Here is a 19,526-nt window from a genome sequence, read left to right on the forward strand (position 1 = left end):
ACATGGACGTATGCTAACATTAGCAATGCATTACAGGAGCCCGTTTCTCTGTCATATGCTGAGACTTTGAGGAAAACAACATTAGCACGCCCATTATGGCAATTTGAAACGTAATTGAGACAGCTCCTAGACTAACAGTTACCGTTCTGTCTGTCACGTACGAGCATAAATCTTTACGATTATACTGTCACATACGAGCATAAATATTTACGATTATATTTAACTAATGACAGTTAGTACATTTTTTAAATACATAATTACTTATCAAAATATCTCTCATGAAGCATAAACATAATTAACAGAAAAAAAAACTTACTGTGTACGTCTGTTCGTCATCTGGCAACCTCGAGTCAGGGGGTAGGGGGAGGGGATACACCGCTCTACAGTATTTTTATAGTGATTGCAGTACCAGTTTAGGCCACAATCCTACATACGGCTCCTTTAAGGTCAGTGTTCATGACACCACCATAAAAAAGAGATTGTAAAATATGGTGGAGGTAGTGTGATGGTCTGGGGCTGTTTTGCTGCTTCAGGACCTGGAAGACTTGCTGTGATAAATGGAACCATGAATTCTGCTGTTTACCAGAAAATCCTGAAAGAGAATATCCGGCCATCTGTTCGTGACATCAAGCTGAAGTGAACTTGGGTTCTGCAGCAGGACAATGATCCAAAACACACCAGCAAGTCCACCTCTGAATGTCTGAAGAAAAACAAAATGAAGACTTGGAGTGGCGTAGTCAAAGTCCTGACCTGAATCCTATTGAGATGCTGTGGCATGACCTTAAAAAGGCAGTTCATGTTCGAAAACCCTCCAATGTGGCTGAATTACAACAATTCTGTATAGATGAGTGGACCAAAATTCCTCCACAGTGCTGTAACAGACTCATTGCTAGTTATCGCAAAAGCTTGATTGCAGTTGTTGCTGCTAAGGGTGGCCCAACCAGTTATTAGGTTTAGGGGGCAAACACTTTTTCACACAGGGCCATGTAGTTTTGGATTTTGTTTTACCTTAATAATAAAAACCTTCATTTAAAACTGCATGTTGTGTTCACTTGTGTTATCTTTTACTAATATTTAAATTTGTTTGATGATCTGAAACATTAAAGTGTGACAAACATGCAAAAAAATAAGAAATCAGGATGGGGGCCAACACTTTTTCACACCACTGTGTATAAATAATGCATTAAAACTACTTTTATAATGCATTATACATAAATGCTTTAAGTAAAGTGTTACCAATGTTGGTAACCAATCAATCATTTATTGTTGACCATAGACTTGCAATTGTATGGTAAAAAAAAAAAGCATATACAGTTGAGGTCAAAAGTTTACAACCCCCTTTCAGCATCTGCAAAATGTTATTTATTTTAACTAAATAAGAGGGATCATACAAAATGCAGGTTATTGTTTATTACTGACCTGAATAAGATATTTCACATAAGAGATGTTAACATATAGTCCACAAGAGAAAATAATAGTTTAATTTATAAAAAATTACCCCGTTCAAAAGTTTACATCCCCTTGATTGTTAATACTTTGTTCTTAACTGAATGATCCACATCTGTGTTTTTTTTTTGTTTAGTGATAGTTGTTCAGGAGTCCCTTGTTTGTCCGCTGTTCATCAGAAAAATCCTTCAGGTCCCACAAATTCTTGTATTAGAATCATTTCTAACAATGACTATATGATTTTGAGATCCATCTTGTCACACTGGACTCATATGCAACTATTACAGAAGGTTCAAATGCTCAGTGATGCTCCAGAAGGAAAAAACATGAATTAAGATTCGGGGGTGAAAACTTCTTGAATTTAAAAATCAGAGTAAATTTGTATTCTACTACGCTACTTTTCCAATGATTTCCTTAACAATGAAGTAACAGATTGGTATTTTGTGGCTTTTCTTAGTAAGATCAGATTCTTAGCAATTTTAACTTGTTAACATGCTGTTCTGTAAATGTTACATTAGCCTACTTTTGATTGGAGTCTCAAAGATCTCAGACATAGGCCTACAAAGTGAATAAACATTATTTGTTTATTATGATGTCTTCAATAATATTTTTTAAATAAAATTACTAATATCTATTTAAAATTATTAATAGCCGATAGCTACCATACATTTTCCAGCATAAACAGTGAGACTCCGGAATACCAAAACTATGAGAGGTAATTTATTCTGCTGTTCAAAATTGTATTCCAATTGAAATTTAGAAGAATTTCTGCTATAAAAGTGAATGTAGGCAAGACTGGAGTTTTCCAGTTGTCTTACCCTCATATGGGACAGTGTGTCACGGGCAAGAAAAAACGGAAGTATGCACTTAAGCGAAAGTTTTTTTTTTAAAGGTAGTGAGGTTGGGCTAAACGGTCTGGGGTTCGCATATAAAACCTACTCCAAACACGACTTCATCATAGCGTATACACGCACAGACACACACACACAGAGAGAGAGAGACTCGGTCTGTCGAAGTCAAGATGCTCGGGAGCGATGTACTGTTGTGCTTTATCTTCTACAGCACGCTTTTAATCTTAAAGATGTACATAATTGCCATCATCACGGGCCAAGTGAGACTTCGGAAAAAGGTTAGTTGTGGAACTTTTTATTCATTGGCTACTTTTTAAAATAGTTTTCATGCTACTGCATCAAATACACTGCCGCGAGATAATCACTGCTTCGCGTGCCTTATTTATAATGGAAGAGTTTTTCGTCGCGTCGAGCTTGTGGAATGTTTTGAATAGAAATCTGCATACTGCAGCTGTCTGGATTAATTTAAGAAATAAAAGTAGTTCAGAGATGTTTTTTTATAAAAAGAAGTGACATCTAGATGTAGGCTATGTGCTCTAAAACAGATACATGTATTTGACAGGCGTTTGCTAATCCAGAGGACGCCGATAGACACGGAGGTGTGCAGTTCTGCCGAACTGATCCATATGTGGAACGCTGTAGGAGGTAAGCGCAATACTACACACTTGTGATTTTATTCTTTAATGCAACTAATTTGAGCAAAACATTGGTATAAACAACTCCACAAACATTGATATAGGCTAAAAAATATGTTAACAAATGCATTTGTTTTGCCGTGTTACATATGCCACTATTAATAAATTAACATAATCAATACAAATGAAACAACTTTACGAACAATAACAGTAACAAAATAGCATAAGACAATATTAAATTTAAAACATTAAATTTAACCTAGGCTTTCAACACTATACAAATATCAGTTTGATCAAGACAAGATGATACATATTGTAAAAGGAAGTTCCTGCGATAAATATTTGATATATATATATATATTTTATACATTTTAATGTAACATACCTAAGCCTATGTATTAGTTTTGGTATACTGTGTCTTTTTGTACAGTGAATTTCTGGCATTTCTGGCAAAATATAAATTATTCAAAGTATAAAAAAAAAAAAAAAAAAATCTCTCTCTATATATATATATATATATAATTTTTTATTTTTTTTTACTTTGAATAATTTATATTTTCCTTTATTTCCATTTAGATGTTTTCCACAAAAACTTGTTTTCATTTTTCTTTTCATGTGGTTTTATTTTCTGACTGGGGAGTATTTTACAATTAGTGTTAAAAACTTTGCCAGTCTATTATTGGAAAAGTCAAGCTTCAGTCTCATTCCCATTTAGTTGGAGAGAGAGAAAAAAACAACAACTACAGGATGTCTGGCAGGTTTCCATTAGTTATTTTTTTAGCACTATCGACTTTTTCAGAAAAAGAATACTGGTATGACAGATGTGTGTGAAAGTTCACAGCCCTACAGTAGGAAGCATGATTAATCCACAACAGACTAGCTAAGATATCTTTATTTCCCCAGTATTATAATTTTTTTATTTCCCCATTTTTATTATTTTTAGTCAAAAATAAAATAGGTACGCAGTCTCCATCCCAGTTAGCATGAATGTGTTTGCACAGTAGACTTTTCTCAGTACCTGGATTTGTGTGAGAGCATGAGAGAAAGAGAGACGATGTATTATGAGACTACACACTTTAAAACAATTATAGAATTGGCTGCCTGCACGGAAACCTTCATTACTTTAAGCTGCAGGGTGCTGCATGTTTTTGTTTGGCGGTTTCTAACTTATCTTTAGGAAACTTGCCTGCTCTGCCCAGTCACAGCCCACTCCATTCTACATCTTCACAATGTGAAAACAATGAAGATGTTATTTCAGTAGACTGCTCTGAAATTACTGAATTTATATAGTGGCACTGGAAATTCATGTTTCCTGTAAATAAATCAAAGGTATGTGATCTTGAGGAGCTGAGAAGGGTAACTTGTGGCTGCCAGATTGGTAAGATATGGTAGGATAGAAGGAGCAAGTCCTGACAAGACCGTTAATTGCAATGCATGCACGCAAGGTATTTCACTACAACCCTATGGCTAACAAATATCTACACGTGAACAGAAACAGGAAGACAGCGTTAAATAGAACTAATGGTTAAAAGTTCTTGTTTGGATCAACAACTTTATGTTGACATGTCAACAAAATGATTTAAATGACAAACAAACACATTCTTCATCTTTTGAGGCACTTACAGAAGGAAAAAAAAGTAAATACAAGACATTTCAAAGATCTTTATTAATAAAATAAAATAATCTTTATTATTATGTTTTATTAAAATAATTATTAATATTATTTAGCTGCCAAGCAACAGATTAATAATTGAAAAGATGTGTGGTAACAGTGGTGCATATAATCTATTTTATCATCGCTTTATGCCTGTCGCATACAATCAGATTTTATATCAGGATCTAAAGCTAGAATATTTCTAATGAAAGTTGTAAGTAACACATAAGTGAAAGTTATGGCTTGTAATGGAAAGTGGCTTGTAATGGAAAGTCCTTGTTGCGATAAAGAGATGAGGGAGAATCTGTGTAATGCAGGAGTTCACAACGATGACCAAGCACTGCTACGTAGCTATAAGTGTTGAGTGAATATAGGGAAATTTGACCATAATGTGGTGATCTGAATGTCAGCATAGTATGATTCATTTCTTTTAATCGGTTACAGAGAGTACTTACAACTTCCTATTGCTGTGATTTGTTCATGGGGCAGCCACTGCCATGACACACTGTGAGAGTGATTCAGAGTGAAAGTAAATTTATGTTGCAAGATCGTATGATGTTGGCAAAGTTTACTGTCCAGGCATACTGCCCTTAGACAGAGCCAGACAGTTTACAGCTGAAGTCCTGATCAAAGCCAGATGTTGAGTGTACATTCCTCAGCTCCTTGGTTCTGAGAAAAGAAGTTTTCCATATGTATTTCCACAGTCTGGAAGATTCAAAATGCCTCAAAGGACTATTGAATCAAATACAGTTTTTAGAGTATAACATTACCTAGAAGTAGTCAAAAGAAAAGGCACAAAGAACAATGTGGAAATAGGTGAGGGATTTACATTTAGTCATTTTGCAGATGCTTTTGTCCAAAGCGCCTTACAATTGGGGAATACATAAAGTGACTCTTCTTAAGGAGGCAAACAGATACAGGAAGTGCTCGTAATACCAAGTTTCAAGCATTTGTTCAAATAAGTACAAGCCAGAAAGGGAAGGAATAAATAAAGAGAAAGACAAAGTTTTTTGTTTTTAAGTTTAGGATGAAGTCAATAATGTTGAAAGAGATGAGTTTTCAGCTGTCACTTGACATTTGTCAGGCATTCAGCATTCCAGATAGGGGTGGGAAGATTATTCCATCAGCCAGTAATGGTGAACGAGAATGTTCTGGAAAGTGATTTTGAGCCTCTCTGTGAAGGTACAATGAGGCATCGCTCACTAGTGGATCTCAGACTTCTGGAGGGGATGTAGAGTCGTAATAGTGAGTGGAAGTAGGCAGGTGCTGAGCCTGTTCTAAATGCAAGCATCAATGTCTTGAACTTGATGCAAGCCACCACCAGTAGCCAGTGCAAGGAGATAAAGAGAGGTGTAACATGGGCTCTTTTGGGCTCATTGAAGACCAGTCGTGCGGCTGCATTCTGAATCATTTGTAGAGGTTTGATTGTGTTTGATGGAAGTCCAACCAGAAGAGCATTGCAGTAGTCCAGCCTAGAAATGACAAGGGCCTGGACAAGAAATTGTGCAGCATGCTCTGTTAGAAAGGGCCTAATCTTTCTGATATTGTGCAATGCAAACCTGCAAGATTGAGCAGTCTTTGCAAAGTGGTCTTTGAAGGTCAGCTGGTCATCAAAGATTACACCAAGATTTCTGACCGAAGTTGACGGGGTGATTGTAGAAGAATCTAGCTGTATGGTGAAATCATGCTGTAGAGCTGGAGTGGCAGGGAAGACAAGAAGCTCAGTCTTTGCCAGGTTGATCTGTAGGTGATGTTCTTTCATCCATGCCGAGATATCCTCCGGGTAGCCTGAAATCCTTGCAGCTACCGTTGGATCATCTGGTTGAAATGAGAGATAGGGCTGTGTTACGAATGAGGTCAAATCTCTAGTCAAAGAGTATTTCAAAACCCATTCATAACAATAATCAGGGAGCCGATCAACAGACTCCCTGGAGTCCCCGCTCTCACTCCCAAGGCTTCAAAACACCAAAAACTCTTTAAAGTGAAAAAGTGAATTTATTAAACAAAAGTAGATAAGGAGCAACATAAGCTTCAGGAGGGGGAAGAGCCATAACAAATAACAAAACAAAGCCAACTCATTTTAGAGATACTAACCTAGAATTAAAAGAAACTAAACAAAAGTACAAAAGCTTCCCTCCCTAATTATCATAACCAGGAGAAAACGAATAATAAAAGAAAGGCACCCACCTCCCTACCATGCTCCAATTAGGTAAGGATCAGGATTTAACAAAAAGAGTCATAACATAGCAAAAGATAGTGGTTTACAACAAAGGTCTCATAACAACCAGTTAACAAACACTACGGGCACCATACTACATAGAAAACACATCTGTCTATCAGTCAAGGAAGCCATGAGAGCGGGGAGCCGTAGATCCATGGTTCAGGAGACTTAAATACAGCGCCAATCACTCCAGTCACCAATCAGGGCACTCGTTAGCAGCTCCACCTGTGAGTCATTGCAGTGAGAGTAACAAAAGAGGAAGGAAGAAAAACACGCCAGGGAAAACTAAACCACAAATACACATCTTCCCCATAAACCACACAACCTACTACACTCCCACGTAACGGGCTGTGTGTCATCAGCATAGAAGTTGTAGGAGAAGCCATGTGCCTGTATGATGGGACCCAGTGATGTAATGCATATGGAGAAGAGGATATGGTCAAAACTGGAAAATAACTTACTCACCATGAGCTATGACTAAACAATCATGATCACACTATGCTAAACTACAAACCCGATTCCAAAAAAGTTTGGACACTGTACAAATTGTGAGTAAAAAAGGAATGGAATAATTTACAAATCACATAAACTTATATTTTATTCACAATAGAATATAGATAACATATCAAATGTTGAAAGTGAGACATTTTGAAATGTCATGCCAAATATGGGCTCATTTTGGATTTCATGAGAGCTACACATTCCAAAAAAGTTGGGACAGGTAGCAATAAGAGGACGGAAAAGTTAAATGTACATATAAGGAACAGCTGGAGGACCAATTTGCAACTTATTAGGTCAATTGGCAACATGATTGGGTATAAAAAGAGCCTCTCAGAGTGGCAGTGTCTCTCCGAAGTCAAGATGGGCAGAGGATAACCAATTCCCCCAATGCTGCGATGAAAAATAGTGGAGCAATATCAGAAAGGAGTTTCTCAGAGAAAAACTGCAAAGAGTTTGAAGTTATCATCATCTACAGTGCATAATATCATCCAAAGATTCAGAGAATCTGGAACAATCTCTGTGCGTAAGGGTCAAGGCTGGATGCCCGTGATCTTCGGGCCCTTAGACGGCACTGCATCACATACAGGAATGCTACTGTAATGGAAATCACAACATGGGCTCAGGAATACTTCCAGAAAACATTGTCGGTGAACACAATCCACCGTGCCATTCGCCGTCGCCGGCTAAAACTCTGTAGGTCAAAAAAGAAGCCATATGATCCAGAACATGATCCAGAAGCACAGGCGTTTTCTCTGGGCCAAGGCTCATTTAAAATGGACTGTGGCAAAGTGGAAAACTGTTCTGTGGTCAAAATTTGAAGTTCTTATTGGAAAACTGGGATGACATATCATCCGGACTAAAGAGGACAAGGACCCAAATTGTTATCAGCGCTCAGTTCAGAAGCCTGCATCTCTGATGGTATGGGGTTGCATCAGTGCGTGTGGCATGGGCAGCTAACACATCTGGAAAGGCACCATCAATGCTGAAAGGTATATCCAAGTTCTAGAACAACATATGCTCCCATCCAGACGTCATCTCTTTCAGGGAAGACCTTGCATTTTCCAACATGACGATGCCAGACCACATACTGCATCAATTACAACATCATGGCTGCATAGAAGAAGGATCCGGGTACTGAAATGGCCAGCCTGCAGTCCAGATCTTTCACCCATAGAAAACATCTGGCGTATCATAAAGAGGAAGATGCAACAAAGAAGACCTAAGACAGTTGAGTAACTAGAAGCCTGTATTAGACAAGAATGGGACAACATTCCTATTCCTTAACTTGAGCAACTTGTCTCCTCAGTCCCCAGACGTTTGCAGACTGTTATAAAAAGAAGAGGGGATGCCACACAGTGGTAAACATGGCCTTGTCCCAACTTTTTTGAGATGTGTTGATGCCATGAAAATTAAAATCAACTTATTTTTTCCCTTAAAATTATACATTTTCTCAGTTTAAACATTTGATATGTCATCTATGTTGTATTCTGAATAAAATATTGAAATTTGAAACTTCCACATCATTGCATTCTGTTTTTATTTACGATTTGTACAGTGTCTCAACTTTTTTGGAATCGGGTTTGTACATCAACATTCATAAAAGGCAACAAAACTGTTTGTTTGCTATACATAACCAAACACACATCCTATTTGTTTTCAACAGCTTTCAGCAGTTTTCCCTCTCTTTCCTCTACACTATCACATACATATTTAATTGTGGTTTACCTGCATTAATTTTTGCACTTTGTTTGTTTTTTCTTCCAGAGCACACGTCAATGACATGGAAAACATTTTGCCCTTTTTATTTCTCGGAGCCGTCTACTCCATGACAGGCCCCTCGTATGCAGTTGCACGTCTTCATTTTCTGGTCTTTTTCCTGGGTCGAGTTCTCCACAGCATCGCATACCTGTTGGCACTCAAAGCACCGACACGTTCATTCGCCTATGTCATCGCTCAGGTGCCTTGCATTTCAATGGCAATACAGTTACTCATGGAAGTAGCCTCATTTGCATGACCATCTCAATAATGGACTTCTGTGATTGGTCAAGACTTATGATTACAACTGTGATGCAGATTGCTTTATGGACTTACAGCATCTCAACAGTAACAGAATTCACATTTCACTTTAACATTAGACTTGATGATTTATGACTGACAATTAATAACTCTGTTCTTGAATCCTAACATTCATTGCTGTCATTTTAGGACTAAACACTAGAGTTTGTATTGTGTTTTGCTATGTGTATTGTCATTTTAGCATTCAAATGAAGGTTATTTAATGTGATTTACTTTCACAATCAGGTTTTCATATACTCAGCATATTTATATATTTGATACAACAACTCCTTGAATGGACATTGAGTCTGATAGACTGTTCCTTACAGGACTTTTGGTTCAGTAACCACCAGCTTTTCACTTTCATACTGCAAAGCTTACATAAGCAATTACTGCTGAGGTCATTTCAGAGTCCACGTGACCGTTCCACAATACCTTTCCATACTTGTAAAAATTCCTCTGTTATTAGACCATAAGCCCTGCAGGGCCCAGGCTTTTCAAATTTATTGTAGCGTTAAATATACAACGTTGCGCAAATACTGTCCTTCCTCTTTGTCCACCAGGCTTTGGGTTTACAGCATTTTGAGAACAACCGGGTGCTTTCACTTTGGTTTTTATCTTCAAGAATGGGGGTTTTGGTATAATGTTATGGTTGTGGTAATTCACCACACAGTGCTTTTGTTATATACATTTTAAATATTTTCTGTTTTCAAAGTGTAACTTATTTTAATTTTTATATCACTTGTGATATTAAAGTTTCTAAAGAGATAATGAGAAAATAAAAGTTTTTATATTAAAGGAATAATGAAAGATTTTGTGTTTTCATGGGTAATTGTGATAATTTTTTGACAGTGGACTGCATAAGTTAAAAAAGAGCTAACAGAGAAAGGGACAAAAGAGAAATCAAATGAAACTATAACATGGCAGACAACACTGTTACTTAGTACAAAAAGAATAGGAAAAAGACTGACAAGAAAATAGATGGGTTAAAAAACTTAGTGAGAAAGGCATATTTTTGCTTAATCATAAAATTAAAATAAACCAGACCTCCAGAACTATCACCAGTACCACAAACGTCCTGACTCGATCTTTAATTGGTCTGATGAAAATACCACTGCCACCAATGGTGGAAGTAAATCAAAATAAATATGTGAAAGGGAAACAAAAAAAAAAAAAAAATTATGAGGAAAGTGGGTGTTTGGATTTACTTGTGAACCTATAATGAAATTATCATCTGAAACATGCCCTTGCTTGTCATAAATGTCTGAATACATACCTGTGTGCTCAGAGATTAAATCTACAGAAATGTTCATAAGAAAGCCTTCAACAAAAATAAAAGTAAAAAAACTGTGATAAATGGTGTCATATCCTGTTACAAAAAAGATCTTGTCAGTGGGCCAGTAACCTTAAATGGGCCTTTTAAATATTAATACCTTTACACAGCTGTGTTAGGGCTGGTCTGCACCTGCTCAAAATTCAGTGTGAAGACAAAAATCAAAGCCAGACTAAATTATTCCTGCACAGACCTACCTCAAATTGTGCATTTGTAATTGCTGTGTAAATGCATTTAAACCACCTCTGAGCAGCATTAAAGAATCTGTTTAAAGACACCTAAATGCAGCTTCAGAAGCATTTTCGTGCCACATTTGCAGTATAAATTTGGAGTGATAATATGTAGCTTACCCTTAAGGCTCTCCACAGCACACAACTGAAAGCCATATGTGGCTTGGATATGGCACACCATGGAATATATTAACCTATGGTTAACATTTGGCTTTTATTTGGAAAAACACATATAACCTGTTGTAGTCATGTGTGGCAGGGGAGTGGCAGTCCACATCTCAACCGATTCAGCAATGCTATTAGTTGCTTTGTGTCTTCCCTCATTCATGTTGGCGGATTACTGAAATTTTGAAAATATATCCATAATTTTTCCAGCTCTGCTTCCTCTTTTAACCGCACACAGGTATGTATTCAAATGGCACACCTATTCATACAGAAAATTTTGTTCGGTTCGGTATATGTACTGAATAAATACAGTGTCATTTTAACCACTGCATGTGTGGAACTTAATCCGTTTCAATTCATATACATGAATAAAACCACTATACATTATTACTAGGCCTATAACAGGAATTTTAGCAGCAGGCAAATTTCCTAAATTAATATTCACAAGGTGAAAACCCTAACTGTTTTTTTCGGTAAAACACCATGTCATCAAACAGGACTAGATTTAAGGATTGCACCTACCTAGCTACATTAATCCGGATACATTTAAAAACGTCTTTTTCGTTTCAAACCGCTCCTACACTAGCGTTCACTGACAGGTCTTTCCACAGTGATGAAAACGGGGTAGAAAGAAGGATATATAGAGCCAATTGTTTAGCTTACAAAACATCTTACCAAATAAATAAATAAATAAATCATTAGGAAAAAACAACAACTATATTGTAAATGAGCTGTGAAAGGACCTTTATAACGTACGTGCCATTATGCCTCAGCCTTGTTTTCATCCTCGTTAAATTCAATATGGCGTCTAACCTGATTAAGGTCGTGTTAGGGGTAGGGTTGAGCTTTAGAGATAGGGACCAATCAGGTTGCAGCTTCTCCTTAAGTTTCGAAATTGTCCGCGTCAGGATCAAAACACTCCACACTAATTCTCGGAATTGTCGACGAGGTTTGCGCACTTTCACACTGAAAACGATCTAGGCCTACGGGTAAGTTCTTCCAAGTAGCTCCATTTTATTTATTTAAGCATCCCTGTCACTTCTGTTGATTTTGGTCTGTCTATCAATGGTAAAGGCTGCTGAAAGCCAGAAATTACCGGATTACTTACTAAAAACTACATTTCTCCAAGTCCGAGATTCGAATTCAAGACCTTTTCAGCCCTTTGCGGAAACAATACTCTATTTGCATTACATTACATAGGCTATTTAGTGATGTAATTTGATGGTTCATACAATGTCATTGAGGTTTTTATGACTATTAACTGGTTATTTCATTGTTATTTTCAAACGAACCTTGATGGAAGCATAATTTAAAAATCGTGAATTTTTTTTAGGCATACTTGCATAGCTTTGCGTTACGATATGACTTTTACGTGAAGTGTTATTGGCCAAATTGCTGAATGAGCTGAACAGTTTGATTCAACAACACTACCACCTATAGGTCATTATAAAATATAACTGTCCTTTCATGTTGACAGCAGTTTGCTGACTCTCTGCAGACTCTGTTGCTGTTTCGAAAAACCCTTCAGCACCACATAACACTGGTTAATGATCATAGATGTCGGTATACGTTATAAATGTTCAAGCATGTGAGTAGTCTACTTACACTCGTTAAAACACAAACTACATGGTCAAATTTCATAAATATTTATTTCATATCGATGAACAATAACTACAGCAGTGGGCTACAGCACTTTTCAAATATATGCTATAATAATAATAGTAATATTTTTGAGGCCACATCTGAAACACTAACATTTACAAGTAGTACTTGGCATTAAAAACAATGGCAATACAATATTTTAAGACACTTGGTGTTTTTTTTATTTTTATTCATTTTTGTTTAATTTCTGATATCACAGAGTTTCTGCAACAGTCTAAACAGTTAATATTGATATAGATACAAAACCACTGTGAAAACAGTTAGGGGAGTGAACAGAAGGAGGGAAGACAACAGACAATATGCCAAAGAAAAAAAAAAAAACTGAAAAATATATTCCATCAGTCTCTGGCTCACCTATTCCCTTCAAAGACAACAAAATAGCAAATAAATGATATGTAAAACTCTTCATTTACAAAAATATTTCCAAGTTTTCCCTTTTTAGTCCAGTCTGCTACTAGTGTTAAATGGTTCACATTCAGATGGAGGAAGGTTGAGAGTGGGGGGTCATGCATTCAGCTAAGCAGTTTAATACTTACACCTCCTCTTGTGCTGTTCCTGAGGCTCTTGTTTTCTGGTGTCACTTTGATGACATTCTTTAAACATCTCTGAGTTTGAACTGTAAACAGCAGAATCAATATTCTCGTTCTCATATTACACAGCAAAAACCTTTATTCAGTATTTATGTGTTGTTTTCCAGTTAAAATATCTAAACATCTTTAAATAATCTTAAGAATATTTATTAGAAAATTTTTTTTATGTATGTGTGTGTGTGTGTGTGTGTGTGAGAGAGAGAGAGAGACTGTGTGAAATATTAGGCTTATGAGGCCTAAATCTAGAAAAATAGGCCAAAAAAACCCAAAAAATTCTTAATATCGCTCTGCTTCTCACATAAATTCATCTTGTTTTAAGATGTTTAGATTCTACTAGAAAACAAGACAAAGATATTGGTGAAGATTTAATTTTTTGATTTTTTTTTTTTTTTTTGGCTGTATAACACAGTCAGAGATGTAAATCTAAGTAACCCTGGCTTTAAATCCTAGAGTTTTTTTTTTCTCAGTTTGTACCAAATCCATGAGAAGAGTAAATACATCCTAATTCTAAAACATTAATAGCTCAAATCCCTTTTATTTTATAGTGGGTTTAAATGGAGGCATGCAGGTGATCCAGAGCCCTTTTCAAGAAGCAACAGCACTTAATGTCTGTAAATTAAGATGTCCATGGATCAAAACTCATACTGTTAGCATAGTAAACAGCTGCACATTTACCAGATGTAGTGACCAAACTGTGTTCTGTATTGGTTTTTGTTTGCTTCTGCCTCATGACATATGCAATCCATGGTCAGTCTGATAGAGGGCGCTAGTGGTTGACGCCTGCAGTAGAAAATGGCACTTGTGGGAGACTCCTGCCCTTTCTGCAGAGGGTTTGCATGTCAGGGTTTAAAAGCATGGTGAGGGTGAAGGCAGGTTAGACCATTACACTGATATACACAAGAAGTAAGTTTTATTTCTCCATAATACAATAGAACTAGAAAGATATATATTTATATGTATGTTTGTATGTATGTATGTTTACATTTGTATGTTCATGTGCATCGGGTCCGAGATGCATATAGAGTTTTTTACAACTTTGAAATAATCACACAATGTACAAATCACAGACATAGAAAACATTTAAAAACACCAAATAAGGAGTTAAAAAATTTTGTTTTTAGGAGTGTCAATCTTACATTCAGGTCTTGGAGTGAAAATTAATATTTGCCTTGACCTTAAATTGTGGCTCAAACCTTTCAAGCCATGTTTTTTTTTCTTTTTAAATTTCTAATTTCTGTTCATATGGCTACAAGTTTGCTACAAATTTGTCCAAAACCTGATGGAGAATGTGTCTCATCAATCATAGAAACTAAATCAAACCTTCACTAACTCAGATTCTAGGGCTTTTTTTATTTTTATTTTTTTACATTTTTGGTCAGTTTTTCTTTTTTCTTTAAACAGAACTCTGAAATAATAGCTGAGAATCGGTATTTTCTAGTTGTATTTCTATCTTTCTTATACAGTAAACACAGGATCATACACACACATGCATAAATCCACCATGAGTAAATCTTGACATCACCATACTGTAAACTCCTTCAAGTTTAAAGCTCTGGGAATTCATTTGCGCACACAGAAGAGTGGGCAGACTGAGGAAAACATAAAATTCAACATAACATGGTAAATAATAATGATGTAAAGTAAAAGGTAGTAGGATGTGTAAGGTGAGAGGTGCACTTTGATCCACAGACTGTGATTGTCATCACTTAAGGTCCAGAATATCCTCCTCAAAAGAAGTGGCGAAGGTAAAAGGGCTGGCCGTGGGTGGGCTATCATCTCGTGGCTCCACCTCAGAGCCAGATGAGCAAAGCTGATGGACATCAGTTTCTGCATCTACAGACTCCATTCCCACTCTGATTGGAGATATCTTATAGTCAGTATACATCACTGGTATACTTGCATCTAACATGCAGAAATAATCTTTCACTTGCTAGGACTGGGCGATATATAGCTTTAAACATTATACTGTGATATTTTCAGTCTACTTAACACACTGCTGTTCAAAAGCTTGGGTTGGTGTGTGTCTTTTTAAGAAATAGCTTTTTATTGCGAAGGCACACAATAAATTGATCAAACAGAATAGAAAATACATGTATAATGTTATTTTAAAATTATTATTAAATGCAATTTATTTTGAATTTTAAATAAATGCTGTTCTTTTAAACTTTCTATTCATCAAAGAATGCTGAAAAAATGTATCACAGTTTTAACATTAATAATAATTAAAAATGTTTCTTGAACACCAAATCAGCACATTATAATGATTTCGGAAGGATCATGTGACACTGAAAACTGGAGGAATGATGCTGAAAATTCAGCTTTGCATCATAGGAATAAAGTACATTTTAAAATATATTTTACTTTGTAATAATATTTTATTACTGTATTTTTATCAAACAATGACCCCAAACCTTTTGTATATAGTGTAGGTCTATATCTTTATTTTTTCTTTCAGTAACTGTAAAAAGCTGCAAAAGTCTTGAAATTATTAAAGCATGTACTAAATGGACTAAAGAGATTTTTTTTAATTGTAAAAATATTACTGTTTATTAGTAATGTAGTATTTGAGTACATGATTTTTATGGGAAAATATATTTAATTGACAAAACATTCAACAGATTCATTTAAAAAAAAAAAAAAACACTTGACATAATTGAGTTTTGAACCAATTAATTGAAACGGTTTATGAACATGACTGATTTATGAAAATGAATCGAACTTACCAACTCTGTGAATTTATCATGAATATTCAATATGTATTGCCCAGCCCTACCACCCAACCAAAACACACAGACACACAGACACAGACAGACTCACACACACACAGACACACACACACACACACACACACACAGACACAGACACAGACACAGACAGACAGACAGACAAAGACACACTTACTGCTCAGTGGTGCTTATCTCTGCTGTTCTCCTCTGTTCTTCCTCCTTGGTTTTCTTGCTCATTCTTCTCTGTTTCACTGAGTTACCATCAGCTTTACTGCTGGGTTCCTCAGTCAAACCTATAACAGGTAAAGAGGACAAAGACAGACTCAGACACACACAAATTCATATAATACTGATCATAATTCAACATAATAAGCCGAAATTATAAAATGACATTAAATTGCACCTCCGGGAGGTGCAATAGCGCTTCCAATAGTTCACTTGGCCGTTCTTGCATGTGTGCGTCTGTGTATGTAGGGTGTGAAGTGTGGCAGTCTAGTAATTCAAGCAGCAGGATGTCTCACTCTAACACTTCATAATAAAAAATGTCTGTCTCATTTCAGTTTGACTGCAGAACAAGCATTATAACTGATCATGTATCCATGTATCGTTACAGTTTTTTTTAAAATCAACCACAATTGAAAGGTTAATAATAAATGGTACTGAGCTGCACCACTTGGAGCTCTAATGTCCAACCCTAAAAACACGTCTCCAGCAGCACTTATGCTGCGGCTAATTCCTTTTGGTACATTTCTTGCCAGCTTCCCGCTGTGGTGCACAAATGTAATGATAGCTTTCGTTTCAAGAGTGCACAAACACAGAGACACTCACCCAGCAGTTCTTTCCGTGTCCGGCTGGCGATCTCTTTGATCTCCATGCGAGACAGTGAGAGGGAGGTTGTGCTTGCGATCATGGGAGTGGGGCCGATCACACTGGGGGCAGGTGCGGTGAGCACTTTATTGACCAGTGGAGACTTGAGGGGCCTCTCTATGCTCCGTCCAACTAGGTTGCTCAATGGGATCTTATAGATGTGTTTTGAGGGAGCTTCACCTGAAGAAAGAAAGGGGTAGTTGGAAAGGGACAAAAAAAGAAGAGAGAGAAAAGTAATGAATGAGATGTTAGAATAAATGGTTTAACTGCTACAGAGTTAATAGTCTGTGTAGGTGCAGAACCTTTGCTAGGCACATCAATATCTAATCTGCACAGAATGATGTTAAAACACATATAAAATGCACTCACACACAGAGTCACTGCTGAATCCATTATACTGTTATTAGACTAATTAGCCCAAATGAAAACAACTGTGTTGTACCTACCCACAGGTAAGCCTACATTAAGCGTGCATTTGTGGAATAACTAAAACACAGTTTAATGTTATTCTGATGCAACAGTCTTTTAGTAAACATACACTACCATTCAAAAGTTTAGGGTCAGTAATTAATTTATTAAAATGTTTTTGAGTTGATAAGTTCTTAGCGCTAACCAAGGCTGCATTTAAAAACAGTTAGGGAAATATTATATATATTTGATTGATCGAAGGTGAAAATAGTTGTGCTGCTTAATATTTTTGTGGAAACTGTGATGCATTTTTTCTTCAGTATTCTTAAAAAAGGATACAGCCAAAAGGAACAGCATTCATTTGAAATGAAAATCTTATTCAAAATACAATTTAATATAACAAATTATACATGTTTTTATTTTCACATTTGATCAATCAAATGCATCCTTGCTAAATGAAAGAAATTTTAATTTCTTAAAAAAAAATATATGACCCTAAACCATTGATTGGTAGTAATACCCTACTCCACTCTACTTTTTCATATATACAAGACCCATAAGTATTGCAACATTGGTACCCACCTCGGCCATGTTAACTTGAGTTTTCTTATCATTTGATTTCTGTATTTGTGTCAGAGTGTTGTGTAGTCCGGGTCAAATCCCACTCCAAATCGCAACTGTGTTCTGATTGTCTTTGAGTGTTACACTGCTTTTTCATGTTCAGACAGACAAATTGCTCGAATCAGGAAACTTATCACATCACGTCTGGTTAGAGCATGTCTGTTTTATGGCATATTTTTCCCTCTGCAAAGTGTGGGCTTCAGACTCATGACTTAGATTTGAGTCAGACTGGAGTCTGTTTTTAGACTTTATTGTAATTACTTGTGACTCAACTCAGACTTGATCTGATGACTCCAGTTCACAGACTGACATAGTTGCTTTCTGGGTGAGTCTAATCTCACATGTTTACATTTGTCAACTGTTGGAAACATTCTGAGCCAAATTAGGTAAAACAGTAAGTTCAACCCAAATAAAACCCACCCAATTGGAACAGGAATGGGATTTTTGGGAGATTTGATGGTCCACAACCAGAACAGTCTGATTGGTTAGGTCTCTTTGTTTAGTGCATGAAAATGATGTTTTTACAGTACAAGTCTATAAGGTAAAATGTACACCACCACAAATTTATCACGGTTAACGCTCATATTTTCTATCCGCTTGACTTAACTTGACTCTTGACTCAGTCTTGTAAAACAATGACTTGACATCATGTAGATAGCTAAAAGAATTTTGAATAGATAGTCTCTAATACCCGTTCCTCAGAAACTAGGGCAACCACATGGGAAGGGCAGAGGGGAAGCCACTTAATCAGTGCTGACTGTCTGCCTATGTTAATGAGGTATTCCATGAATCACTTTTTGGTCATTTTGGGCAGAGCGAGAGTAGGGAATGATGGAAAATGCAAGGGCACTGGACCAAAAAGTGTCACCCCAGTGGTGTCTCCAAAAAACAAACAAACAATAAAAATATATATGGTGCCAGATGAAGCTTTATAATAAAGAACCAACCCAATAATAAAATACGAACTTTAAGAAATACTACTTTTATCTGTGTGAGAGGGTTCAATATGTGCATGTTATTGGATATTCATATGAGGTAGTGATACTATTACTAGTGATACTGTGATTGCTACAGTATCTTGAATACTAAGGAACAGTATTGGCATTTTTGATTAATAAACTACACAGACATGGTGATTCAGAGCAAATAATTCACACACATTTTAGTAGCAACAAACAACAATCTTGAAAACTGTAGACATGTTAGATAATAGAGCAAGGATCTGGTTAGGGACATGACAGTGTCCAGCAGCATACACCAGGCAAAGAAGAATGCTTCCCCTTTAAGTTAATTTAGAATAATTAGAGAGCCATAATCAAACACAGGTCTGTTTTGTTATAAATCCATGCGTGTGTCTGGAATACACTGAAAGTATTCCAAAGTCATCTTTGTACCATGGAACAGCAACTTGGGAAAGAAATATATACATAAACACATTGTATTGAGTGTGTGTGTGTGTGTGTGTGTGTGTGTGCGCGTGCATATACACGCGCACACAAACACTACCATTTAAATTTGGGTCAGTAAGACAGTAACGGTACACTGTCACTTTTTTTTTTCT

General features: G+C 36.4%; 2 protein-coding genes across 11 annotated transcripts in view; one reads left to right on the forward strand and one right to left on the reverse strand.

The window, feature by feature from the left end:
• The first annotated feature begins 2,379 nt into the window (after positions 1-2,379).
• On the forward strand, positions 2,380-10,175 carry ptges (prostaglandin E synthase). The gene is made up of 3 exons (XM_042724212.1): positions 2,380-2,575; positions 2,860-2,942; positions 9,073-10,175. The coding sequence occupies exons 1-3, from the start codon at positions 2,468-2,470 to the stop codon at positions 9,320-9,322; spliced, it is 441 nt and encodes a 146-aa protein (XP_042580146.1). The 5' UTR covers positions 2,380-2,467; the 3' UTR covers positions 9,323-10,175.
• Positions 10,176-12,721: 2,546 nt separating this feature from the next.
• The window catches only part of garnl3 (GTPase activating Rap/RanGAP domain like 3), a 64,941-nt gene continuing 58,136 nt past the window's right edge, over positions 12,722-19,526 (reverse strand). For all 10 annotated transcript variants that reach the window (XM_042724223.1, XM_042724216.1, XM_042724218.1 and 7 more), the window contains 3 exons: positions 16,898-17,116; positions 16,245-16,362; positions 12,722-15,196 (listed from right to left, as the gene is read on the reverse strand). In XM_042724223.1, the coding sequence (XP_042580157.1) occupies positions 15,046-15,196; positions 16,245-16,362; positions 16,898-17,116 (488 nt within the window). In that variant the 3' untranslated portion in view covers positions 12,722-15,045. The remainder of the gene's footprint in view (positions 15,197-16,244; positions 16,363-16,897; positions 17,117-19,526) is intronic.

Source organism: Cyprinus carpio, chromosome B5 (genome assembly GCF_018340385.1).
Source record: "Cyprinus carpio isolate SPL01 chromosome B5, ASM1834038v1, whole genome shotgun sequence".
Lineage (NCBI taxonomy): Eukaryota > Metazoa > Chordata > Actinopteri > Cypriniformes > Cyprinidae > Cyprinus > Cyprinus carpio.